Genomic DNA, 26,826 nt, shown 5'->3' with positions numbered 1-26,826 from the left:
TGTTACAACAATAGCCAAAGTTAGCTAAAAATTAAATGGGCAAATTAGAAAAGAACAGGGAGAATGAAGAGTTAGGCTAGTGATCTTCTACATATATAGGCCAATATTAAATGGATAATGGCCAATACAAAATAGATAATTTATCCGGCTAGTTAGCCAGATAATTTATTAGGAATATTCAATGGGATAAATATTCAATGGGAAACTTAGGGCTTGCGCCATTTGCTCAGAACTCTCTTCCTTGAAAAAAGAGCTGGCTGAAGTTAAAGCTGAATTAGGTGCAATAAAGAAAGTTTCACCCACTTTACATTATTCAGGAATTAATTCCCCATTACCACAGAAAAACCCAAAGTCAAGGAAAAAGGGGTTTACAGGATAAGACCTGTGACCCACAGACACTCGTTCTTGACAGCTGTGCGGCCCACAAGTCTACCCCCCCCCCCACTCATATAGGGCATTAAGGAACTCAGAAAACGGGATTACAATGGGCTCTGGTAGAATTAGACCTGTGATGCGGAGACACACACTGTATCAAGTGACACACGTACAAAATGCCTTCTCTGTATTAAATACTGAAGAAGTTCTTGAGAAAGAGATTGAAGTGTTATCTGAAAAGAAAGAAGAAACCCAATGCATACAGAAATTCCATAATACAATCAGTAACCAAAAGAAAAAGCTCACTATGTTGGGTGACTGTCATCAGAGGCACTAATCTGGGAACTCTCAGCGAGGGAAACCCTACAGTTAAAAGCCTCCTAGGATCATCGGCCAGCAGAAATGCCATTCAAACAGTCATTGACAGTAGGACATTAGAATGTCACCCCCCCAAATACAAATACAAATGCAATAAAAAAGGCAAAGTGGATAACAAAAGTCAGCTAAATAAGTCACACAGAGAGTCCAAGAAAAACATTAACCTGTACCAGAACAGCTGGAAAGCTATGTGCACAAATGCTCGTAGTTTGGGCAAAAAAATCCCAGACCTGCAAGCCCTAATGGTGGAGGCGGACTTGGACATTGTTGCTATCACGGAGACGTGGTTCACGGATTGGGATACTACCATACCGGGATATTAAGAAAGGACAGAGAGGTCAGAAAAGGGGGAGGAGTGGCTCTTTATGTCAAAAACAATATCCAAGCATCCGAGCTGCAGGGAAAATGGGGCAAAGAAGAAGCTTTATGGGCTGTCCTAATAAAAGATGATGGTGCACCCATTTTTACTGGAGTGGTTTACAGGCCTCCAAATCAAATGGAAGTACTAGACAGAGATCTGATTGAAGACATCCAAAAGATGAGTAAGGAAGGAGAAGTGATTGTTGAAGATTTTAATCTACCAGATATAAACTGGAGAATCCCTTCTGCGGAATCTAACAGTAGTAGAGAGATAGTGGATGCCCTGCAACGGGCTCTGTTCAAACAAATGGTAATGGAGCCCATGAGAGAGGGAGCTATACTCGATTTAGTGCTCACTAATGGAGATAACGTCTCCAATGTCCAGGTGGGTGCCCACCTCAACACCACTTTTATTTTATCAGCCACCTCCTTTGTGAACCAGATAGGTTTCATTCTCTTCTTGCTTTTCTTTACTTTTCTAACATATATATTAGTCGCTTCAGTAATTGCTCCTTTTAGTTTGGCCCACTGTTGTTCCACATCTCTCTCTTTCTCCCAGCCTTCTGGTTCTTCCTCCAGGTACTTCCCCATTTCAACAAAGTCTGTGTTTTTGAAACACAAAACCCTGGTTTTCGTGCAACTTCTCCGTATCGTATTAGTGTTATGAAACGGTTTCATAACACTAATACGATACGGAGAAGTTGCACGAAAACCAGGGTTTTGTGTTTCAAAAACACAGACTTTGTTGAAATGGGGAAGTACCTGGAGGAAGAACCAGAAGGCTGGGAGAAAGAGAGAGATGTGGAACAACAGTGGGCCAAACTAAAAGGAGCAATTACTGAAGCAACTAATATATATGTTAGAAAAGTAAAGAAAAGCAAGAAGAGAATGAAACCTATCTGGTTCACAAAGGAGGTGGCTGATAAAATAAAAGTTAAAAGAACAGCATTTAAGAAATATAAAAGATCCCAAAGGGAGGATCACAAGGAAGAATATCTGGTAAAACTGAGGGAGATGAAGAAATTAATCAAGAAAGTGAAAAATCAAGCGGAAGAAAGGATTGTCAAAGAGGTAAAGCGAGGTGACAAAACATTTTTCAGATACATCAGTGAAAGGAGAAAAGTCCAAAGTGGTATAGTGAAACTGAAAGGTGAAAAGGATCAATGGGTGGAGACAGATGAAGAAATGGCAGAAATATTAAAACGAATACTTCAGTTCGGTGTTCAATAAAGAAGACCCCGGAGAAGGACAGATGCTAGTTAACAAGAAACTGGAGGGAAGTGGAATGGATGAAACTCCGTTTATGGAAAAGAATGGATGGGAAGCACTAGGAAAACTGAAAATGGACAAAGCCATGGGGCCTGATGAGGTTCATCCCAGGATACTGAAAGAGCTCAGAGATGTGCTGGCGGCTCCACTGAGTGACCTGTTCAATAGATCCCTGGAAACGGGAGTGGTGCCGAGTGATTGGAGAAGAGCAGCAGTGGTCCCGCTTCACAAGAGTGGGAGCAGAGGAGGCTGGAAACTACAGGCCGGTTAGCCTCACCTCGGTGGTTTCATGTTCTTATGATCACTTTCTGCTATTCTATTTTTTGTGTAAGCCAAAACACCAAGAAGGATGACTCACACAGAAAGTCAAAGTTGCAGATCGATCTTGATTGGTCCAAAAGCCAGTCAATACCTCTTTGGTGTACTATGCACAAACATCAAAATCAGACATTTTTATAGCTGTATTTTTCTGAGTCTGAATAATGTACTGATGTACAAGATGTACAAAATAGATAATTTTGGAATCTTAGTGTTGCTTAGTAATACTCCTAAGTTCTGGATTTACATTCCACCCCACTAAGAATTAATATTGTCCCCAACATTACCTAGCCATACCATCATCTGTTGTGTAATGTTAGATTAACAAGTAACTGAAAACTTAAGTTTTCGATTTAGCTGCAGATAAAAAAAATTAAATTAAATGGCTTGTATTTGGAGTCTGCCTTTTGTGATGGGTGAGTCACTTCAGAGCAGATTACATTACTATAGGGTCTGTATTTCCATGACTCTGGTGGGCTTACAATCTTAAAGCTTGTATGTGAGGCAACAAAAGGTGATGCAATTCACCCCAGTGGGATGTGAAGCCTGGTTTCCCTGTTTTATAATTAGCTGCCATAACCACTAGGCTATTCCTTCTAAACGAGTAGCCGTTTTATTCAGCATACTTTTATAATGAGGAGCATGCAGTACAGAGCTATAATGAATAAGACCTATCTGCATGTTCCTTCCTACCAAAACAAATGTCACTTTTCAAATACAAAGAGCCGTAAAATGCGTACCTTTGTTCTCTCTCATCAGTTTGTCAGCCATATCCCAGTGCTCATAACTGCGCAGCACGTTGTTGGTGATGTTAACATGGCTGGCAGCCATGTGGTGGATGCGCTGTGGGATGCTTACAGTGCCCGTAGAGGAAGAGCCTATGGTGACGCTGTTGCTACTAGCAGAACTGACAGGAGATGGGCTCAGAGACATGGGTGACGGTGTTTCTGTGTTTCTATAATGTTAAAGAACAAGTCTCAAAAATATTGAAAAAATTCGCATATTCTCTTTTGATGCATAAAGGAATAAATATATTCACAAAAAAAAAAGGTACTTTTAGAATGGCTGAATAAGTTTCCCTATACAGCTCTGGCAGTGCTGCAACAGGGTGACCACTCATGCTGGTTTGATCTTGCGTCTCCCTCCAGCTGAAAATGTCAGCAGAGCCAAATTATTGTGATAGTTTTCTGGCGTGGACATGCACATAATGAACTGCTTTCATTACACAACTGGTACAAGCTAGATGTCAAATTAGGCCAACAGAACTAAACCACTGACACGCAATCTATTAACCATGGCTATAATTCAGCCGGATATAAAAAAGGGGCATTTTGAGGGCGTTCCAGGGAGGGGCTGAGATATTTGGCTAACCTGGTCAAATATCGGGTATATCCGGCCTTGTGTGGTTAAGTGCAAATCAATCTTCATTCACAACTTAGCTGTCTAAATCTGGCCGGCTAAAGTAAGCATTCCTTGAATGCTTTGCGTGGCAATTTATTTCTAAGGGGCCCATCCACAGTCAGTCACCTAGATCATTTTGAAAATCTACTCCAAAAGGCATTATGCCCTTGAGGTATCATTATTTTTCTCACTACAGCATGTTGTCGCATAGTAGACTGATTATACTGATATTGATCACCTGCCGTTAGTTTAAAATTTCATTCTGTTACATTGTGGAGTTTCATATGTAGCCCCCATCTCCAGGTGATGACCAGGCTCTGTGTAGCCAGTGAAGGGGTACATTTAAGAACACAGTTTAATAAGGGGTGCCCAAAGAATGCAGAGAATCGATAAGTCAATCTGCCTGATCCCTTTTCAGCCGTTCTCGGGTGACGTACCTGATCACTACTTTGACTTTCTCTCTCGCAAGAGAAATGATGGATTTTTTTTTTTTGTAAATGATGCCAGAAAATGTTACATTAATTCCATAATTTATACGGTACGATTTATATTTTTGTAAGCATTCTGATCTCCTGGGAATCTAATGATGAAGACCTTGTCTTCTGATTTCACTTGCCTTTATATCAGCATGAAGGTGGTTTAAACATGCTAGAATATCCTGTAACATGCGGAAGAGGGGGTGTGAACTAGTGCTATATTGGTTTTATGCTTTCGTTGAAGACTGAATCATAATTATATTAGTATGATTTTGTATTGCAGGTCAGGATGTGTTGGCATTAATATAAAGATTGTCTACAAAGTCTCAGATAATTGGTTGACTAAGTGCCTCCACATTTTCACTACTATTATGCCTTCAGTTTTATTAAACAGCACTTACCGTATATCAATGAAACATTCATTTGTCTTTCATTGCTGAATGAACTATTGAAAAATCACTGCGACGGAGGTTAACTTTACTGTGACTTTCTGAAATAACAGAGTACTTGCTATCTAATTAACAGATATTTTATAGCTATCATTTGGTTGAAGGATCAAATTGTTAAAGAATCCTGAATCGGTGACCAATTTTGCGTGACCAATAAGACAATGCGGAGTTCAGCTAAGTTTTAACATAACCTGGGGTTATGTTAAAACTTACCTTACTCTTGAGCTGCCAATGTGACCTTTCCTTCACTGATACCTCATTTGCATGAAGGGTAATACTTACCGTCCATTGCCTCCCCATGGAGATGGCGCCTGTGATGTCTTAGAAGCGTTCTGCTAAGAAGAAAGTCGTTCAGATAAGACAAGAAATACTTTACACTTTGTGCAGAAAAACAGTAAATGTTTCTTTATTCGTTACTGCGGTACTTATAAAAAGGTTAGCTCAAAATATTTTAGGGGTAAGAGATAAATGACTTTTCTGCTTGGGGATAACCTGTACAGAGCAGCAGTTATAGCCCCAAACAGAAGGCAGATTCAGTTGAGAAGGGTTGAAGTGATTTTTCTTTTGTGTTCAAAGATGGGGTGGTGTAGCTGATGTCCCAAACCAATTGTTCATGGTGCTCCCTAGATCCAGTACCTGTTTTATTGATAAAGGTAGCCAGAGAAGGATTGGCTAAGTTGATTGGGTTGATACTGAATGTTTCTTTGGCAGAGAGGATTTTCCCAATAGAATTGCAATGGACATTCATACGAGTTGGTGTGCCGAATTTAAAGTACTCTGCTTAATATTTAAATGCTAAAATGGCATTGGTTCTTTCTATCTACAGGATAAATTGTCCCTGGATGTGCCTTATGTTCTGAGGAGGAGGGTCTTACAATGGCTTCCTTTCTTTAAAGATTTGTTGTTGCTTTGTGTTTGGTCATTTTTTTTCTCTTGAGGGAGGTGCTTATCTGAAACTTGACCAGGAAAGCAATATTTGTGGATTCTGAGGAATGTCTGATGTGGAATTAGGAAGTGTATTTCTGGGTGTCCTCCTCAAGGCAGTTAGTATAAACTGCGTTAACCCAGGGTACATTTTTATTGATGGATAGTGTGATATGATGTAGGCAATTGGGAAATTCTGTCTGGGTTGTTTGGTTTGGAATTCTGTGCTTCATTGTATTTTATTGGATTACTTACTGCAATGTGTTTTTTTATATTATGTTAGTTACTGGGATAGAATTATTGAGAGGGTTAGTTGTAATGGTTGTTTTTAATATTATTTTACGCCAGATTTTAAAACAGCTGCACACGTAAAAATCAGCACCTACGCGCACGGCCAGGCCCTGCGCATGCTGTGCGCATTTTCAAAAGGCCTTGGCCATGCACGTAAGTACGGACACGCACACAAGATAAAGAGGCGGGCAGAGGGGGCATGGTCTGGGTGGGGAGGGGCGGGGCAGGGCAGGACGGAGGTCAACCGGGACTGCAGTCATCAGCCGCTGACCCGGGGAAGCACGCACCAAATGGCTGCCAGCATGCATAAGCTACTTCTGTTCCGGAGGACCAGTAAGTCATAAAGTAAAACATTTTCGGGTAAGTACTTAGGGGTTAGGGGGTCAGGCTGTAGAGGGGAAGGGGAAAGAAGGTTAGGCAGGAGGGTAGGGAAGTTCCCTTCCAGTTCGCTCCTTAATTGGAGTGAAGTGGGAGGGAACTGGGGAAGGCCCGATTGTGTCACCATGCATAATTTAGTAAAATTCACCTCCCTGCATGTGCCACCTGCACCTTTGCATGCGTATTTTAAAATCTACCCCTGTATGTATTTGATATTGTGCAACTGAGGAGTTCTTAGCATGGAAAAGGCACAAAAACAAAACAAAGGATCCAGGGTAGGAGAAGGATGAGTGAGAAAGTGATGTTTTTCTGGTGTTTATTTAATAAACACCTTTTTTTTTTTTTTTGCATATCAAGGTTTATTGGTTCAAAGCTAAAATCTGAAGCCCTACTATGTATGTATTTGATTCAACTGAAAATGCTGAACATTGATTTTGATACCCCAAAGAACCCCTAATTAGCTGGAAAATAAGTACCTAAATTTACAAATCATAAACACCTAAAATCAGTAGCCCTAACTATAAAGCATAATTGCAATCTGGATGTAATTCACAATGCAAATATACCCAAGAGTTTAACATTTTTTAATATTTAAAAAATTTGAACATTTATGGCAACCATACTACTTTATTTAAAGTTTTAAGTCAGGGTTTAAAAACATCCTCTGCAGTGCGTCATATCATTGTGTACAAGTTGCTGTGAATTCTTAGGAAGGTCTTGGCTTTCTAACTCTCAATCTAATGCAATCTGGCCTTTTCTCCATCACTGAATGCCTATGGAGTTTAACTTCAGGATGACATGGACTGTGTGCTGTAGCAAAATAGCAAACAGAATGTTAGGAATTGTTAGAAAGGGCATGGTGAATAAAATGGAAAATGTCATAATGCCTCTGTATCCCACCATGGTGAGACCGCACCTTGAATACTGTGTACAGTTCTGGTCATGGCATCTCAAAAAAGATATAGTTGCACTGGAGAAGGTACAGAGAAGGGCAACCAAAATGATAAAGGGGTTGGAATGGCTCCCCTATGAGGAAAGACTAAAGAGGTTAGGGCTGTTCAGCTTGAAGAATAGATGGCTGAGGGGGGGATGTGACAGAGGTCTATAAAATCATGAGAGGTCTAGAAAGGATAAATGTGAATCGGTTATTTACTCTTTTGGATAATAGAAGGGCTAGGGAGAACTCCATGAAGTTAGTAAGTAGCACATTTAAAACAAATTGGAGAAAATTCTTTTTCACTCAACGCACAATAAAGCTCTGGAATTTGTTGACAGAGGATGTGGTTAGTGCAGTTAGTGTAGCTGGGTTTAAAAAAGGTTTGGATAAGTTCTTGGAGAAGTCCATTAACTGCTTTTGACTTAGGGAATAGCCTCTGCTATTACTGGCAGTATTAGCATGGGATCTACTTAATGTTTTGGTACTTGCCAGGTACTTGTAACCTGGATTGGCCATTGTTGGAAACAGGATGCAGGGTTTGATGGACCCTTGGTCTGACTTAGTATGGCAACTTCTTATGTTCAACTGACAGCTTAATCCTCTTAATTGAAGGTATAATGTGAATCAAGCAGTTTTCTTTTGTCTCAGTTTGTTCATAACCTTCCTTGACTAATGCTTCCTTCATTCATAGTCATTGTCTCCTAATCCATAAGCAATTTATTACAGAGGTAAAATTAATTTACACAAAACAATTTGGAAAAATTGCTGTGGCATAAAAGATCCATTTGTGGATCCGAATATTTAATGGATTAGATCTAGCTAGTTAAATCTATATTCCATGATCACATCACAGTTCTTATGTCAGTTCCTTATCAAGTCAAAATGGTTATGCATTTTATTCAAGTATAGAACCAAAAAGAATCAGACTGGCACATGCAAAAAAAGGCAGAGCAAACAATACACTGAAAAAGCTATAGTAGCAGCCACTAAGAAGCAATATAGTGAGTGACAATCATAAACAAGGGCAAATCACTGAAAAAACTTTCAGAATGGCATTAGGAAATAATCATGTGTGTCTTGCTTTCATTGGTTTAGTCCATATGTTTCAGTGAGTCATTCAACAAAAACAAGCATTTCTTATGGTGATTCAAATTGTAGACCTGCAAGTTCATAGGAACATAGAAACATAGAAATAAGGGCAGAAATAGACTAAATGGTCCATCCAGTCTGCCCAGTAAGCTTATGATAGTTTGTGCTGTGCCATGTAGGTTACCCCATGCTGCTTACCTGTTTCCCAGGGCCCTTGTTGGTTGCTGTTTGAATCCAATTCCCCGTTACCCCCGTGCTTATCAGTTTCCCACAGTAGCCCTCGTTGATTGCTGTTGAATCCAATTCCCCGTTATGCTTTGCTGTTGAAGCAGAGAGCAATGTTTGAGTTGTATCAAAGTATCAGTTTTATTGGTTAAGAGTAGTAACTGCCGCATTAGCAAGTTATCCCCATACTTATTTCCCCAGACTGTAAAAGTCGGATCCCTTGGTTGCTGAATTAATCCAATTACCCTTTCCCCCCTGTTGTTGAAGAAGAGCAATGATGGAGTTGCATCAACTATCAAGGCTTATTTATTTATTTATTTATTTATTTAATTATTGGTTAAGGGTAATAACCATTGCACCATCAAGTTACTCCATGCATTCTTTTCTTCATTTCCATCCTCTAGCCTTTAAGGATCCACAGTATTTATCCCATAACCTTGTAGTTTCACCACCTACTCCAGAAGGGCAAACCAGGCATCCACTACCCTCTCCGTGAAGAAATATTTTCTGATATTGGTTCTGAGGTGTCCTCCTTGGAGTTTCATTTCATGACCCCAAGTTCTACTGAATTCTTTCCAACGGAAAAGGTTTGACCTTTGCACATCATTAAAACCTTTTAGGTATCTGAAGGTCCTTATCATAGCACCCCTGCGCCTCCTCTCTTCCAGAGTATATATACCCAACTTAAGTTTGGGGTACATGTTGTGTATATAAGTTTATATATTTCCTCCTTGCCTATTGCTTTCCTTCTCCTGTACCTTCTCCTTTTGCACTTCCCAGTTCCTCATTACCCTGTTTTTTGTAACTGCTCGTCTCCTTTTTCGTTCTCCCCTGTTACATGTAAACCGGCATGAAGTCTCTGATGAATGTCGGTCAAGAAAAACTTTAAATAAATAAATACAATATTCATATCCTTTAGTCTCGCCTCATAGGTTTTCTGATACTGACTGCACAACATTTTGGTCGCCCTTCTCCGGACCACCTCCATCCTGTTTCTATCTCTTTTGAGATAAGGGCTCCAGAACTGAACAAAATACTCCAGGTGTGGCCTCACCATGGGCATATACAAGGGCATCACCACCTCCATTTTCTTACTGGTTATTCCTCTCTTTATGCAGCCCGGCATTCTTCTAGCTTTAGCTATCACCCTGTCACTTGCATCACCATCTTCAGATCTCCAGAAACTATCATCCCAAGATCCCGCTCTTGGTCCGTGCACATCAGCCTCCCCCCCCCCCCCCCCCCCATCTTATACAGGTCTTTTGGATTACTGCATCCCAGATGCATGACTCTAGACTTCTTGGCATTGAATCTCAGCTGCCAAATCTTTGACCACTATTCACACCTTCATAAATCACTTTTCATTCTCTCTATTTCTTCAGGCATGTTCACTTTGTTGCAGATCTTGGTATCATCCACAAATAAACAAACTTTACCTTCTATCTCTTCCGCAATGTTGCTCACAAAGTTATTGAACAGAACCAGTCCCAACACCGATCCCTGCGGCACTCCACTTAACCCGGCTCTCTCTTCAGAGCAGGTTGCATTTACCATTACATTCTGTTTCCTATCAATCAACCAGTTTGTAATCCACTCCACCACCTTGGCGCTCACTCCAAAGCTTCTAATTTTGTTCACAAGCCTCCTATGTGGAACGGTATCAAAAGCTTTGTGAAATTCAAATAGATGACATTGAGTTATGTTCCTTGATCCCATTCTCTAGTCACTCAATCAAAAAAAATCAATCAGATTTGTCTGACAGTACCTTCCTCTGGTGAATCCATGCTGCCTTGGGTCCAGCAATTTACCAGATTTTAGATAGTTCAGCATCCTTTCTTTCAGCAGCATCTCCATTAATTTTCCCACCACCGAAGTGACAATAACGAGCCTGTAGTTTCCAACCTCTTCCTCTGCCTCTCTTATGAAGCAAGACCACAACCGCTCTTCTCCAATCTTGCAGTTGCTTGGAGAGGAATAAAGTATCCTCAGAAAAAGCAGGTGTGGGCAATTTTGTTCCTAGGCCACTACCACGGGTGCAAGATCCACAGGTTGACATCCCTGCGGACTTTGCAAGTACCTGCATTGTTATGAAAATTGCCCCTGAATGTGACATTTTTAGTCTGTTGGAAATGTGTTATGGAGATAAAGATCTCCAGTGTGAATCACCGGGGTGGGCCATTTTTGGGTTGATGACACATATCACTGAGACGTATAGACTGTTCAAACAGAAACAAGGGTGATATCACTATGTCCTGATGCCATTCTGAAAGTGTTTTCCCAGTGATTTGACCTTATATCTGCTTATCAGTGGCTGGTACCATCATTTGTTTTATTCATTCTCTTCTACAGTACAAATGTGCCCTTGTCTTTTTTTTTGCAAAAGATGCTATCTCTCATATTAATGACACACACATATATAATCAATCACACTACACAGATTACCTTAAAATATTCAATTAGAGATCGGGAGTACTTCATAGCGTGGTCCTTCTTTAGTTTAAACATCCTCAAATAAAGAAGTGATAAGCATCGATAGCTGTGGTAATTAGCAAAGGGTTTCGTTAATTCTAATGCTCTGTAACATCTGAAAATCTTAACAAAAATAGCAATATTTGTTCTGTAGTGCTTCTCTTCAGATTGCAAATGTGAATAAATGAAATATCCAAAAACGAAAAGAAGGCAGGGCATTTAAAAATTATCTTGATAACAGCATGAATTAGAAGAATAAATGTTTATCCAATAGCTGAAGGCATCCATGAGTTATCCTTTAATAGTTTTAATGGAAAACAAGAATAACGATCCCGCATAAGCTGCTTAAGTAATTGAGTAACTGTAAACTCTTCTGTCATGGATCTGGCTGTTTCTGCATTGTCTGGATGGGACTCACCATAACACTGCTAGCTTCTTGTCTCCCTCTGTGGCAGCTGAGCCAGTGAAATTCTTGAGTCTCATGGCGTACCTTTAAAAACCGAGGAACAGGAAGTTGGGTGTTAGGTGCTCCAGAGTAATATCGGTCTACATTTCAGATGTTACTTCAAAATGAATGTAGACAAAAGAGAAGAGATGCCTGATGTCCTTTAAAATGCTTTATTATGATGGAGACGTACGTTGGAAAAAGCCCGACTCTGGCCGAATTTCATCCCCCGTAAGTGGGGCTGCCTCAGGGCTGTATGCAATGGACACTAGAATACAAATTATGGTCTTGTACAAAATAGTCAACCTATATTTACATGCGTCAGAATTTAGTCTCCATATAGGCATCTTTTTTCTCTTTTGTCTACCCTCACGGCGTTTATAAGTTGCCTTCCTTGCTGTTTTCTGGGCCCACTTCAAAATGAGTGACAGAGTTGTATTGATTTTTAGAATTGGGTAAGAAACAGTTGTGTGAAATCATGATCTGGTTTCACACCCCCCCCCCCCCCCCACCGAACACCATTATACTGGAAAAGTAAATTGAAACAAGAGCAAGAACCAAGTTTCCATGCTAAAATTAAGAGAAGGAATTACCTTCTATTAAAGCTGAAGTTATGCACCCATGATTTCCCTGTCGCTGGGGGCTATTAATGTTGTCCCTATCCGTAGGCAACACAGGGAGAGGAAGACCCAACTCGGGGATTGAACCCAGGACTTTTGACACTGCCACTGAGCCATGGAGAGGTCCTGGAATTGTTTTCCCTCTTACAATGTAATATTCAGTCTCTTTATCCTTCCTGCTTATGGATTCCTCATGTTATAATGTGCAATGCCAGCATTAAATACAAAAAAAGGCTGTCTCTGTTTCGGTTAGATAATGCATTCAAGACAAATATAAACTCTTGGCAATGGCAGATAATCTGACTTCATGGTCAGGCTGTTATTGCCTTCCACAGTGTACAATGGTTAGAGCCATGGGGAAGCAGCTCCTGAAAATATTTCAAAATGTATATAAACTATGAGAAGCACTGGGACGAAACAATGGGCCAGATTTTAGAAAGGTTATGCACATAAATCCAGAGGATTTACGCGTGTAACCGGTCTTACACGCGCCAGGCCTATTTTAAAAAAGCCCAGCAATGTGCATAAAGCCCCGGAACACTTGTAAGTCCCGGAGCTTTACTAAAGGGGAGGTCTGAGGGACGGGGAGTGGGCGGGGCCAGAGGCCTGCAACACAGCGGCCATTGCTGCTGTGTGGAGGGATCGCATGCCAGCAGCCTGCTGGCGCGTGCAACTTGCGCCTGCCCAGAGGCAGGCGCAAAAGGTAAAATAAAAATTTTGGGGGCGGTTAGAGTAGGGCTAGGGGGAGGAAAGGTTAGGGGGAAGGGGTGGGAAGGTCAGGTTAGGGGGAGGGAACGGGGGAAGGCAGCGCGGCTCGGTGCGCGCAAGGTGCACAATTATGCACCCCCTTGCGTATGCCGATCCGATTTTATAAATTGCGCGCGACTAAGTTATAAAATCGGGCATACATGTGCACGTGCCGGGTAGCACACGCACCTGTATGCCCGCGCGCACCTTTTTAAAATCTACCCCAATATGCTTGAGTGTTAGCATTATTGGATTAAGAATACTACTCAGATCAGATAGTCCCCTTTAGCTTGCACGTAGTGACTGAAATTGTCTATAATTAATGTTTGTTTTATTGTGTATTTTTATGTGTGCACTTCTGTACCCTGCCCTGAACCTTGGAGGGTGTGGGCTATAAATTTTATTGATTAAATAAACAGTCACAAATTATGGCTTTAATTAACAGATGGGAAATTAATATATAGGAGAAATGAGATGCCTCCAAACAAGTGGAAAGCTGGCTATTCTGAACTGGAAATGAACAATATTTCAGAAATAAAATCCTCAGTCAGAGACTTTTAATGTTATCAGTTACATGAATTTATGATGTATATATATATATATCGGGTTCCTTCACTTTTTAATTGTTGCTGTCTCATATTTGGGTAATAAAACCGTGACTATTTCCCATTACTCCTTTAACAGAGCACACTCCATTCCATGCATCTGGTCCCTTGAAAATCAATTCATCGCATAAAATCATTGTTCTGAACCTTAATGCAATTTCACAGGTACTTGTGTTGGAATAAGTAATAGGGTTCAGTGTTGCATACGAAGGCTTTAAGATATCCAGGGAGCCTTGATGAGTTCTCATTTACAAGGGGGTAATGGAGTGCAGAAGCTCTGTACCACTCTTCTCCTACCCTCTCTGTAGCCACCCGCATCGTATGACCTTATACTTCTTAATGCTGCAGTTTAGCTCACTAAGTTTCTTTTTTTTTTTCTCCCTGGTACGACTTCAATCTTATTTAAAGATCAGTTCCCCGGTAAAGCTTACATACCCAACCCGCATCGTGCCTTTTACGACATTCACAGTTTCTGTCAAATCATAAAGTGCATAATATTTCCCGTTTTCAGTAAGTTCTAACTCTAGAGTTTCTTGTTCACGCGGGGGCCGATGCAATATTATTCGCAGAAAGCGGGCGCTGAAAAGTCAGCGCCCGCTTTCTTAACGCATGCATGGCGCCCGCAAGGGGGGGGGAACGCCATGCAATACGCAAATTAGGGGGTCGCGTCGGTGTTGGTTTTCATTACTGCAGCCGGCCGGTTTATGAAAACCGACGCCGAGCATATCGGCTTCGGTCTTCAAAGCAGCTGGCAGAGATTTTTCTTTTTTTTTAACTTTTAAAAATGCCAGGCAGGCGTTAATATCTGAGTGATAAATGTACGTCTGAGATGCACATTTATTTTTTTGCATTTGGAGAGAATGAATAATAGCCTCATTCACATGCATTTGCCTGTGATGAGCGCTAACTCATTCACTCTGCGTCGGACACGCATTAAATAGGCGCTAATCCCCCTATTGCATTAGGGAGTGGATTAGCGCCTATTTAACCCATGTCCGACCAAGTTAAACAGCGTGCTCAGCTGAGCGCACTGTATTGCATCGGCCCCTAAGATATTATGTTGTCAACTGACCCATGAAAGTCAAGGAAAAAGGATCACTCCTAATTGTTTTTTATGTTATATTTATAATCAGTTTACCAATTTCCAAGCAATGACCTCTTGCAACACAAATAATAGCAGATGATGACAAAAATAAATGTACACCAGAATTACCAGCCCACTAACCAATTGAAATTACCACCCTATAAATTAAGCCCCCTAGTTGGGAAGATGAAGCCAATATAATCAATGATCCCACAAGCAAGAAAAAACTCCCCAAATAAGCACAAAGGAGGTGGGGAGGCCACACCTGGCGAGGTGCTCTGCCTCTGGGGCAAGGGAGGGGGCAGAGGCTGGGGCATTGGGCAAACAGAAGTTAAAGGTGGGCTGGGCTGGCCTGGCCCCCCCTCCCTCCCCCCCCCCCGGCCTCTTTTTTTGGCGATTCTGTGCAGGTTTGGTTGCTTTGCCTCCTTTGTGTTACCCCCATCACTGTTTGCAGCCTAAAATGTTCCTATAGAGTCAGGGTTTTCCCCTTCAGAGCATTCCAGAATATCTGGTAAATTGATGCTATCAGGCAGGCAATGGGCAACTGTGCTCTTCTTTTCCTCCAGATCTTGTACACTTAGCTGTAGGGAGAAAATAGGTTTTGAAATTTGGTGAACTAGCCACCTCAGGATACTTTATGGTTTTTATCCATTAGCTTTTCAAGATGTCCTTAGGAGGTATAAACTGTCTTGGGGAAAGTGGTGAAGTGAAGGTTATTTCTCCTGCTGTAGTTCTCTAAAATATCTAACTTGCCACTCAGGACTGCATTGTCCTTTACCAACACTGTGGTGATGGTGGGTGGCCTTCAGGTTCTCCACCTTAGTCTGCAGGTCTTCCACCTTGACCATGAGATCTTTTAGTTTCAAATCACAAACAGTCTCTCTGGCTTCTGAATCCTTTAGTCTCAATTCGGTTTCATCCATTCTGGTAGACAAAGAGATCTCTAAGTTGAATATTGCTAACTATTATTCTTCTAACTCGATAGTCTGGGGTCTTACCAAGATGCTTTTCCATTCCTGTTGTGCTCTCTCAGGGCTAGCTCCTACATTCCCACTTTGCAACACAACTGGTGAGAACTGAGTGCCGAACCGGGGAGCCATAAAGTCTTCTCTATAAGCAAATCCAAACACCACTGATAAACTCGGATTTTTCCCCTCCTGTAGTTTCCCAATCAGTGGTTCCTACTACTGTTAGTGTGCTGTGGGAATCACTGTTCACTTCACAAGCGCTGAAAGGCACATGGGAAGAGGAGTTTGAACTCCGTGTTCTCAGAGAAGCCTCTAGGTCTGAGCTGCACGGTCCCGCCAAAGGACTCACCGACTTATGAACAACATCAGGGGAGCTTCTCCAATCACTGACTGTCCCATGGTGCGAGGGATAGCTTGTGTCCAGCCCTCGCACTTGCCTATGGCTTAGCTCAAAGAATCCTCAGAGTTCAGAGCTGACCCTCACGAGGCGATTAGTGCGTCGCCATCTGGGCTCCGACCTCTCTGCTGTTCCCAGGGGGAATTCTTAATTGCCATTCTGGTGCATTCTGGGAACCAGAGCTCTTAGCAGATTAAAAGACAGGACTACAAAACTTCCTAACGCTGTGAGGTGACATGAATTTCTCCCTTCCCCCAGGTTTCACTCACCTGGGGCAGGAAAGATTAGGGCAGTCACCTGTTCTGTATTTTTATTTTCCACCTTTAACTAACATAAGCCTCAAAAGTGGAATATAGCCAAACTAAACATTTTACACAGGTTAAAAAAAAACTAGGTACATACTGTATTAAAATAACATAGTTCTTTTTCTTTTAAGCAGCTGTTACCTCCTGTCCCCTGACATCCTAAAAACCTGCCCCAATAGAGGATCAAGCCAGGTCTTAATTTTTTTAATGTTAAATAGTTCATGCCTCCAAGGGCAGGGAACTCCACACGACTGGTCACCGTGTGCTTGGTAACCATCAATTTCACACACAGACAAGATAGCGCTTCTCGCGGTGGTGGGTGGGATGATCTCAAAGCCCTTGAGGGCTGAGAGAAGCCCAACAAATCTGATAAAATATCTTGGTGCAGAAGCATTTCCATGCATAAATATCCAAGGCAGCTAGCCGACCTGGAAGCACAGAGATCCCTAAATAGAGAAAAAGGTGTGTAGGGGGGAAATTAAAAAAAAATCCCAACCTTTGCTATATAAAGAATCACCCGTTATGTCATTGCTAAATGGTGGAATTACAACACTTTACTTCCACCCACTACATTTCAATTTTAATTTTATGAATATTGCAAATTATAATACTTCACATTATAACCTTTAAAGGGGATAATCTATAAAAGCAGTGTCCATCAATTATAAATTTTCCATGACATTAATAAAATGGCAAGAACTAATTATGATGACTTCTGAGATGAAGATGCCTTGGACAAATCATTATGCAGAAATGATTTTTTTTTTTTTTTTTTAAACATAGCAGGTTCTAATTATGGCTGAAATGAGATTAGAAAAATGATCACAGAAAAGGACATTAACCTGATGAGTTCCACCGTCTCTGAGTACATGGTGTATGGAGATTTCGCTTCTAATGGATCTCGCTCCATAGCATTCCCACACTCGGTGAAGGAAAGGGCAGCGTCAGCATAATTCACCGCCTTACCAAACTTCTCCAGCTAAAACACATCAAGAGGCAGTTTCAAAATTTTTAATTTAGATATGTAACCATGCAGAATGAAAATATACACTCGGACAAATCACGAATTATCAAACAGTTTGACGACTGTTTCTGCAGAACTGGGTGAAGTGCAGTGTGCAAGCAGCACCGGTTTGATCTGGAAAATGCTGAATCCCACCTGCTAAGAGTTTCCAGGTTCTCACCCATCAGATTGACTAACATCTGGGTCAACAGCAATTTATATCAAATCCTCAATGACGTGGCTGTATCGTTTTTGCCATGCACAGTGCATTGGATTTTAGTGCCTGATGAATTAAAATAATGATTGCGCAGACTGCATCTGGTTAAAGGGTTGCATTAAAGGAAACATAGCCCTTTAAGTGTGCATGCCGTTTTACGTACAATAATATCCTTACGTCTCCCCTGCTTTAGAGTTATGTTAATCCATATGGGTAGGCTGCAACTTGCCTTGAGTGCCGTGTGGAAAATGCTGAGAGATAAATTGAAATAAATAAATAACCCGAGCAAAGTTACAGCAGGTTAGTCTGGGGGAATCCCTTAACCACTACATCTGGGTCCCGCCACACTCCCCAGAGTCAGCCTGATTCAAAGGTCAATACATAATTAGGCAGACTGGATGCCAAACTGGTAGCAGGTAAGACGCCATCATACAAAACAGGACAGGATGAGGTGAGGGTGTGGGAGTGGGGACGGACAGTGAAAGGGGACCTGGATGTGTTGTTGTGGGTGAATTTTAAAGGAATCCAGATGTGGTGGGCAGGGATGGCTCCATAAGGGGGCCAAATCCCTTTTGTAAATTTTCTAGTGTGCCAACCCTGCTGCACTGCAAAAACACTAGAAGTTTACTACAGCCAGGGATAAAAAGTAAACTTTCACTTCTGGTTCTTGGGTTTGGTCCTTAACATAACAACGACTAATAAAGTAATTATTTTGCTATGCATTTTGCAACTGTTTAATGTATGTGGGTGTGTTTACTTTTAACACAGCGACACGTGTGCTAAAAATTGCTGGATGGGCCTACAGTAGAGCCTTTGTATATAGTGCTATATTTAGCTTGCATGCAGTGAATATGCTTAAAAAAAGCACATGCTTGGTACACAGGCACCCTAGTATACTCCAGAGTCAGCTAAGTTGGAATGCCCCAACACTAAAACACAACATAATATTTAATTATTTGATAATAAACATAGTGGTTCGTATTCATAGGGGTTTTTTCCAGCTAACTTGGAACACAGCTAGGCAAACTGGGATTTTAAATTTTCCACTGGTCTGAATGTTCAAAGTTACCCAGCGATGTGATTTGCAAGATTGGATTTATCTCAATAACTTAGAGATGCTCGGGAGCAGGCCAGATTTATCCGGATAAGATAGCCAGATAACGCTGATAGTCAGCATGATCCGGCTAAGCTCAGGGCTGCCTCAGAGCAGTAAGTTATTCGGGCACCAATACCCAGATAACCTGACGTTTAAATGGCTACGTTCAGCACAACAACAACAACAAAAAAAAGCCACCAAGCAGGGTGCTCTGCCACAAAATAAGTTCAATAAAGCCAGGGCTGAAGCCGGATCCGCCTCAACACCCCAAACTCCCAATTTAATTAAAAACTCTGAATGGGTCACAGCGGACCCCAAGTCCCCTCAGGATTAAAATTCCAAACAGGCTCTGGGTGACTCCTCCTCCAACACAACTCTCCCAACAATCCTCAATGCCACTCTCTCAACGCCCTCCCCCCCCCCCCCCCCGAGCACCCAAAACTCCCGAGGCTGGCTGGGGAGGTAGAGTCGTACCGCTCCGGCCGCATGCATCGTTGCTCGTTCTCTACCAATGTCGCTATGAGACAAAACCAAACCCAGACAACTATGAAGGTCGCAGACGTTACTGGCGTTGCTGGAGCGGTACAAGTAACTCCTTGGCCAACCTCGGGGGTTTTTAGTTTGTCGGAATTTTAATATCTTGTGGGAGAGAGGGAAGGGGGGGGGCCTTGGGATGCTGTAGCCCAACCCAAGTTTACTTAGGGAATAGCCACTGCTATTAATTGCATCAGTAGCATGGGATCTTCTTAGTGTTTGGGTACTTGCCAGGTTCTTGTGGCCTGGTTTGGCCTCTGTTGGAAACAGGATGCTGGGCTTGATGGACCCTTAGTCTGACCCAGCATGGCAATTTCTTATGTTCTTAATTAAAATGAGAGATTGGGCTAATGCTCCCATTGGACATTAGCCCCCAAACAACAGTGAACTTATTTTGGGTGGGTGGGGGTTTGCTTGGTAGCTTTAATTTAAATGATTATTTATACTTAACCAGCTATACGCTGAATGCAGCCAATTAAGGTTCAAGTTATCAGATAACTTTATCCAAGTCCATTCAGTGAAAAGCATGTGCCACTGAATATATACGGATAACTTTATCCAGATAACGCTGCTTGACGGCTTACTTAGCATGGTTCTCCTCATATAATAAATAAACAATGGTTTTCTTTGGGGTTTGGCGTCTGGCTCATACCACAGGTTCTGGTAATCATACAGGTGTAGGATAACATTGTTACCATTTGAAGAAGTGACCTTTGTAGTCTCTAAAGCTATACTAGTCCAGGAAGAGATATTGCAACCTGCATCAAATCCAGCTGATATCAAGCAAATTCCTGTTTCGTCTGTGATCGTGTTCCGTGCCATGATTACCAAAAGACCAAAAGCTGAGAAGGGACTTAAGCACCTTGCACCGTGAATATATATTTCATTGTTAAGTTCCCTTTTTAGAGATGTGTAGTGTGATGTTACAGCACTATATCCATCAGTGCAGTTGGAAGCCTTTCATATTAGCTAACAACTGCAATATCTTTGGCAGAGTCGGATCTTGTAAGGCGCCACTGTCCTTCCACCACTCCCTTGCTGAGATATAAAGAGGTCGATACTGAAAGCCTTTTGGGTTAGGTGCGCAAAACCCTGGCTTTCGATATCTCCCCCTGCCAGGCGCATGCATTGTAGTGCAGGCAAAACGTGGTGCCGATGGAGGGGGTCAGGGGGCAGGCCTAGTTAGGAGCTCGAGTCGAAAAAAATCACAGTCCTAATTTTATCTGGCTAAAATTTACCCAGGAAACCTTCTCTGAGTATATTCAGCAGGGGACGAGTGCGCGTAAGCCCCACTGAATATCCAGGGAACATTACAGGTGGAACTTTCTCCGGATATTTCTGCCTCTTATCGGGTCTCTGAAGGTTGACCTCAGAGCTTTCATTACACTGTTCTGGAGTTTTCTTTTTAAATGCTATGTTGGTAACTCTGATTTTATATAAATCAGGGACTCTATGCTTCAATGATTAGAGAAGAAACATATCCAAAAGAGCTGTACCTACCAGGGCATCCGCCTTGTGCTTCAGTTTCTTGGCTTCTTGCATGTAGAAGTCTGCATTGTGAAGCCTGAAAAAGACAATGTATTTAAATTTAAAATACCATCGACACGCTTCAGAAATTCAATGCCTATGAAACCTCAGCCACACTATGTTACCGTGATACTACTGGAAATCAGCGAAGAGGATAAAAAACAAATGGTGCATTTTAAAAGCGTCTGCCTCAAGCTTGTATGCATCTTGCTAGCTAAAGTCACTTGGAAATGTCTGGTTCTTTGGCAAGGAGATGGAGAAGGAAACAGAGGGCATCCAAAAGGTTTTAACATAGTTGCCATCAAGTCTATGTGCCCATGGGCAACATATTAAAAAAAAAATACCCTGTGGCTCAAACAAGAAATACAAAAATACACTCCCCCCACCCAAGTACAATGACAGAGGAGACAGAATAAGAGAAAGCTTAACTGGGCCTAAGGTGACATAGGTCTTGCAAGGGTTGGGGCTTAGACTACAAATATTTAATGTTGCATGCATAGAATCTCGAGCAGCAAATAAGCAGAAGCTTTGCCAGTTTTTTTTTTCAGAGCAGATTAAACTGAATCACATCACAAATCCACCACGGGTCTCACTGATCTCAGAGAGGCATATAGGTATCTAAGGCCAGTAGGCCCAGAAGAGGTAGACGGGATAGAATGTAGCCCAGTATGGGGTAATGCTCTCTGAGCACAAGAGTAGGCAGGTGCAGTATACTTTGGATGAGGCCACACTTAGTAACGCTTAGCAAGAAAAATACCTGGGCAAATTAGTTGCTGATAGGTTTCCAACTGCCTCCAGATTTTCAGGTCAGGTCGATCCAGTCCCGGTTTTGCCCTATTGCATGCTGGGACGTATTCTCATTTCCCTAAATGCATTCCCTACAAGTCTCTACATGCAGGGGAGTAAAGAAAGGACTGGATCAACCAGTCCTGAAAATCTGAATCCAACTGGCAATCCTAGTTGCCAATAATAAATAGAAATGTGTGCAAAGCAGAAGCCCCATTGGCCTGCATGCTGGCATATATTAAATCCCAGTGCTGTAGCAGCAAGAGAGAAACATGAATAAGGCCAGGGTTAGGATCCATTCTAAGGCTAGGATTTACAGATGTTACAAGTACTAAAAAGACCAGTGCTCTGGTTAAGGGAACTTAGGGACTTTTGTTGGGGATAACTTTCTTAGGAGAAGGATGCTTCTGGGAATATCATCAATGGCCTCCTACACCGTTTCTAGAGACAATCTTTTTACTCCAGGGGCAACAAATAAACCAAGGAGGCGTTCTAACAGACTAAGAAGAAAGAGATTTACCATTTCCGGAAGAGATTCTTCACTTTGAAAGCAATGACGTCGTGGAACAACTTCGCTATTGCGCTAAATAATTTCAAAAGAAAACAGGGCGAGTTTTGTGAGGAAAAAAGAGCTGGTGGGTATGGGGATATACTTAGATTGGAGAAAGAAGTGCCAATCTAAAGACGGAGCGGGAACCTGGAGCAGGACGGTGGCAGAATTCAAGAATGCAGGGGGCAAAACACAAAGAGTGCTTAGTGACAGACAGGGGAAGAAGAACCGAGATCAGTGAGAGCAAAATAGGCAGATACAAATCAGTACAATGGCATAAGAAGATATTTTTGTCCCTAGAGGACCTGGGCTCTTATTTGCGCCCCCCCCCCCCCTTCTCATCCCAGCTCTGTAGACCTTCCCCTCCCGCCTCCCCTCACCTTGTAGTGGGGTCGCTCTTAGGCCTGACAGTGGTACCAGGCAATAAAGCATGAGGCCTAAGCCAGCGAATGCTCACAGAGCCTGCCTCTCCCCCCTCACCACAGGTTTCCTTCTCTCACCTTAGGATCGCGAAAGGCAAAAGGGAGCTGGAGGGCTGTGGCCCCTTCTGGGGGCTGTGCCCAGGGCAACTGACCGGTAGACCCACCCTTTGTTAAACCAGTGCTGGTGGACCAAGTGATTCTCATCTGCCGGCATCTTCTAGGTTTCTAGGATTTAAGATGATCACCACATTTATGGTTAGAACGGAATTTTATTTTGCTGTAGAACTGGATATGGAAGCACAGATTTTTTTTTTTTAGATTACCACATTGAGATACTTGATAGTCTATTGGAGAGTTGGATCTTTGGTCTTACCGATTATGTAAGCATAAGCTACTTAGAAAAAAAGTGCATCTACTGATTTGAGAGCAGCTTATTATCATTATGAAGTAAAATAGCCAGCTGTGGTAAAGAAAGCCCCCACTGTGAGAACAAGATTGTCTTCAGAAGAGATTAAAATGAATAAGAAATTCAAGCTGATTAACTAGAGCTAGCTTCCATTACTGCAGGTCAAAAGGAATTTGAGCAATATTAAGAATGAAAGATGGCATTTCAGTTACAATCAGTAGACTCTGGCTTTATCAGTTCCACGTGATTTAGCCCTACAGCAATCTTTCCTTTATGAGATGAATAAATACAAAAGTTTACATTATTTCGGTAGACATTACTCAACGTCACCCTATATGAACGGACAGAGCTTAATTTTGGCGGTGAGACGGTCAGGGTGGGGGAGCAGTCTGTGAGTGAGTGAGGCAATCAGAGTGAGGAACGCACGCAGGGTTGCTCCTTCCTTGGCTTCCTCGCCGTAGAAAGCAGCCTGTGCTTTTGAATTCCAGACTCATCCCCACCCCTCCCCTTCCAAAGAGGCTGAGGAGAGGAGGGGGCAGGATGCTGTCCTCCAGGGCAGCCAGCTGATTCCAATTTGTGCAGGCCAAGGAGGGAGAGGAGGAGGAGAGCTGCCGGGGAGGGTAATTTTCCAGGGAGGGGGCAGCTCAAGCACCATCAGGGATTGAGGTTCAGACTTGGGGGGGGAGGGTTCTAGTACTACTGGGGGTGCGAGGACCACTGGAGGAATCGGGGAGGGAGGGGGGAAGGGAATGGGCTGGCAATGGAAGAGATGCCGGGGCAAAGAGGATGTAGAGGAAGTAGAGAGAAAGGGGGCCCAGGCCCCCCATGGAGCACCGGTGAGCAAAGCATAACTAGAGGTTGAGCACTGGCGGGGGCTGGGAATGGAGGAAGAGGAAGAAGGATGTGCTCATGGTATGTGTGTTTGGGAGACAGAGAGAGTTCGTTCACGTCCGGCCCTAGGCCCCCACCTCCCGCTCCACAGTCTACAAATTAAGGCCTGCAAACAGATGTTAACGAAAAGCCATTGAGCTGAATCTTGCTATGACGCTGTGTGCTTGTTAGGGATACTTATGACATACATGTCATTAAATGTTATTTTCGGTCTTCTGGACTCTAAATTCCCATTGGACAGAATAGGTACTGTAGACCAGGCATCAACGTCTGGCTGATTGCTGTCATGGAGAACGTTTGATGGCCTATTATGGGATTCTTCCTCCTGTAAAAAAGTAACTCTCATTAGTTTCACATATATACTTCACCTTTAATGATCAACAAGGTTAAACAGAACATGGAAAACATGAACAGAAGATAAGATAGTGATCTTTAATGTTGAATAACTCTTTATTGCTTGTTTTGACAATATGATTAGCTGGGGATACAACATGGTTTTTCAGTTAATTCACTGTAATTAACAAATTATAGCCCAAATAGGATTTAACTCAGCTAAAGTCAGAAAATGATTAGGTTACGTCCCTTTGTGAAGGGTCTTGTTGTTCATGCTTATTTGAGATTACTGCATTCTTGTTAATTTGAAGATTGTTGAAAGAGTGAGAAGCTTATTACTGTGCTCCAGTCTTACCCTAAATTTAAGTAAAAAAATATTTAAAGGCACATGCACGAAAACTTGTGCAAAATATTTTTAATGGGCACTTGCTAAAAATTTTAGCGTGTACGATAAAATGGAATTTAACCCGTGACACACTATTTTTTTTTTTTCAGTGCCTGCTAAAACGCAGCACCTACGGCAATGACATAAAAATAATATACACACCCAAAAGAGTGGTGAGCGTGCGGCACATCAAAATTATCTGTGCTAAGCAGTGCAAAGTGATTAGGCTGGGTTCCAAGGAGGAATCTATTCCATTTCTCCCACACAAGGGGCAATGGGCTTCCATGCCCTGACTCCTATCCATCCAGACACCTGTACAGAAAATCAATGGGTCCTGCTCAGCCTGATCCAGCCCCTGATCCCTCCTTCCATTGGCTTTTCTCTCCCTCCCTCCCCCCCACAGAACTTCAAGACAGCCCTAAAAACCTGGCTCTTCCAAAAAGCCTATCCCAACAACAATTAACCCACACTACTTAGATCCATCCCTACTCCCTCCAAGAGATCTCACAACCCACCAAGAGACCTCATAACATCTCAAACAAACAACAGACTTCAACACTAACATTCAGCCATGTTAAAGACCATGTTGAAAAATGTACTAATGTTTGTTAATCAATGTTTATAATGTTTCAGCTGTTAAATCAATACATAGTGGTGTTATTCATAACGTTACAATGTAAAGATAATATGTCCACCGTCACATTATCACAGATTTATCATGTAAACCGATGTCTTACCCATGTTTAATGTCGGCATATAAAAACAAACAAACAAACAAATAAATAAATAGATAAATCCCTTCTGCCAAGAGCTTCAGGAAGGTCAGGGCAGGATAGAGCTTGACTCCCTTCTGCCCCACTTCTGCCATTTATCGCAAGGGCGCTGTCTTATCCTTCACATTCTTTTGCCCATGTGCAGAGCAAAGTACAGAAGATCGGCTGGTGGTATTTTCAAAAGTAAGTGGCAGTGGCGCAGAAGAGAGCCTTGATCTCTTCTGTTTGAGCAACAGCTATGCTAGTATTTGTAGTCCACAGATTATTACGAAACTTTGTGGTGAGGCATGGGAAGGGAGGGGAACTCGGTGTGAAGTAAGTGGGGGATATGGGGGCGGATTTTAAGAGCCCTGCTCGCCTAAATCCGCCCAAATCCGGGTGGATTTAGGCGAGCAGGGCCCTGCGCGCCGGTGAGCCTATTTTACATAGGCCTACCGGCGCACGCAGAGCCCCGGGACTCGCGTAAGTCCCGGGGTTTTCGGAGGGGGGCGTATCGGGGGCGTGTCGGGGGCGGGACCGAGCGCAGCGGCGTTTTCGGGGCGTGTCGGGAGCGTTCCGAGGGCGGGCCCGGGGGCGTGGCTACGGCCCGGGGCAGTCCGGGGGCGTGGCCGCGCCCTCCGGACCCGCCCCCAGGTCGTGTCCCAGCGCGCTAGCGGCCCGCTGGCGCGCGGGGATTTACTTCTCCCTCCGGGAGGCGTAAATCCCCCGACAAAGGTAAGTGAGGGGTTTAGACAGGGCCGGGCGGGTGGGTTAGGTAGGGGAAGGGAGGGGAAGGTGAGGGGAGGGCAAAGGAAAGTTCCCTCCGAGGCCGCTCCAATTTCGGAGCGGCCTCGGAGGAAACGGAGGTAGGCTGTGCGGCTCGGCGCGCGCCAGCTATACGGAATCGATAGCCTTGCGCGCGCCGATCCCGGATTTTAGCGGCTACGCGCGTATCTACTAAAATCCAGCGTACTTTTGTTGGCGCCTGGAGCGCCAACAAAAGTACGCCTATTCGCGGTATTTGAAAATCTACCCCTTTGTCTGTTTAACTGCTCAAGATGATAGAGAACGACTAAGGAGAGTGTTCACACTTTGAGCCTAACAGCTGGGATATATTTTTAGCAATGTGGACAGAAATAACTGGGCAGACTTGGATTTTTAGCTCACTGTTACCAAATAATGGTCAAGGTGGCTTAAAGCATTGTGGTATTTAGGGAAGTTCCTACCTAAAACAGCTTACAATGAGTGGGTATCAAAGGCAATGGAAGGTACACAAGGTCACAAGGAATGTCATTGAGGGTGGGAGAAGTGGGATTTCAACCCTGGTTCTCAGCCCATTGCTCTAACCACCAGGCCATTATTTCTTCTTCTACCATATTATTATGTTATCTATATTCCTCTTATTGGAAAGAAA

General features: G+C 42.8%; 1 protein-coding gene across 3 annotated transcripts in view; it reads right to left on the bottom strand.

Annotated features, from left to right (window-relative positions):
• Window positions 1-26,826, bottom strand: part of AFF2 (AF4/FMR2 family member 2) — a 779,982-nt gene that overhangs the window by 7,685 nt on the left and 745,471 nt on the right. For 2 of the 3 annotated variants that reach the window (XM_029607748.1, XM_029607750.1), the window contains 7 exons: window positions 24,131-24,267; window positions 20,861-20,924; window positions 17,353-17,489; window positions 11,758-11,829; window positions 11,313-11,406; window positions 5,309-5,361; window positions 3,441-3,655 (listed from right to left, as the gene is read on the bottom strand). In XM_029607748.1, coding sequence (XP_029463608.1) covers window positions 3,441-3,655; window positions 5,309-5,361; window positions 11,313-11,406; window positions 11,758-11,829; window positions 17,353-17,489; window positions 20,861-20,924; window positions 24,131-24,267 — 772 coding nt within the window. The remainder of the gene's footprint in view (window positions 1-3,440; window positions 3,656-5,308; window positions 5,362-11,312; window positions 11,407-11,757; window positions 11,830-17,352; window positions 17,490-20,860; window positions 20,925-24,130; window positions 24,268-26,826) is intronic. The other variant, XM_029607749.1, reaches the window with a different exon arrangement.

Source organism: Rhinatrema bivittatum, chromosome 6 (assembly GCF_901001135.1).
Source record: "Rhinatrema bivittatum chromosome 6, aRhiBiv1.1, whole genome shotgun sequence".
Classification (NCBI taxonomy): domain Eukaryota; kingdom Metazoa; phylum Chordata; class Amphibia; order Gymnophiona; family Rhinatrematidae; genus Rhinatrema; species Rhinatrema bivittatum.
This window is presented reverse-complemented; position numbering and strand designations above follow the sequence as displayed.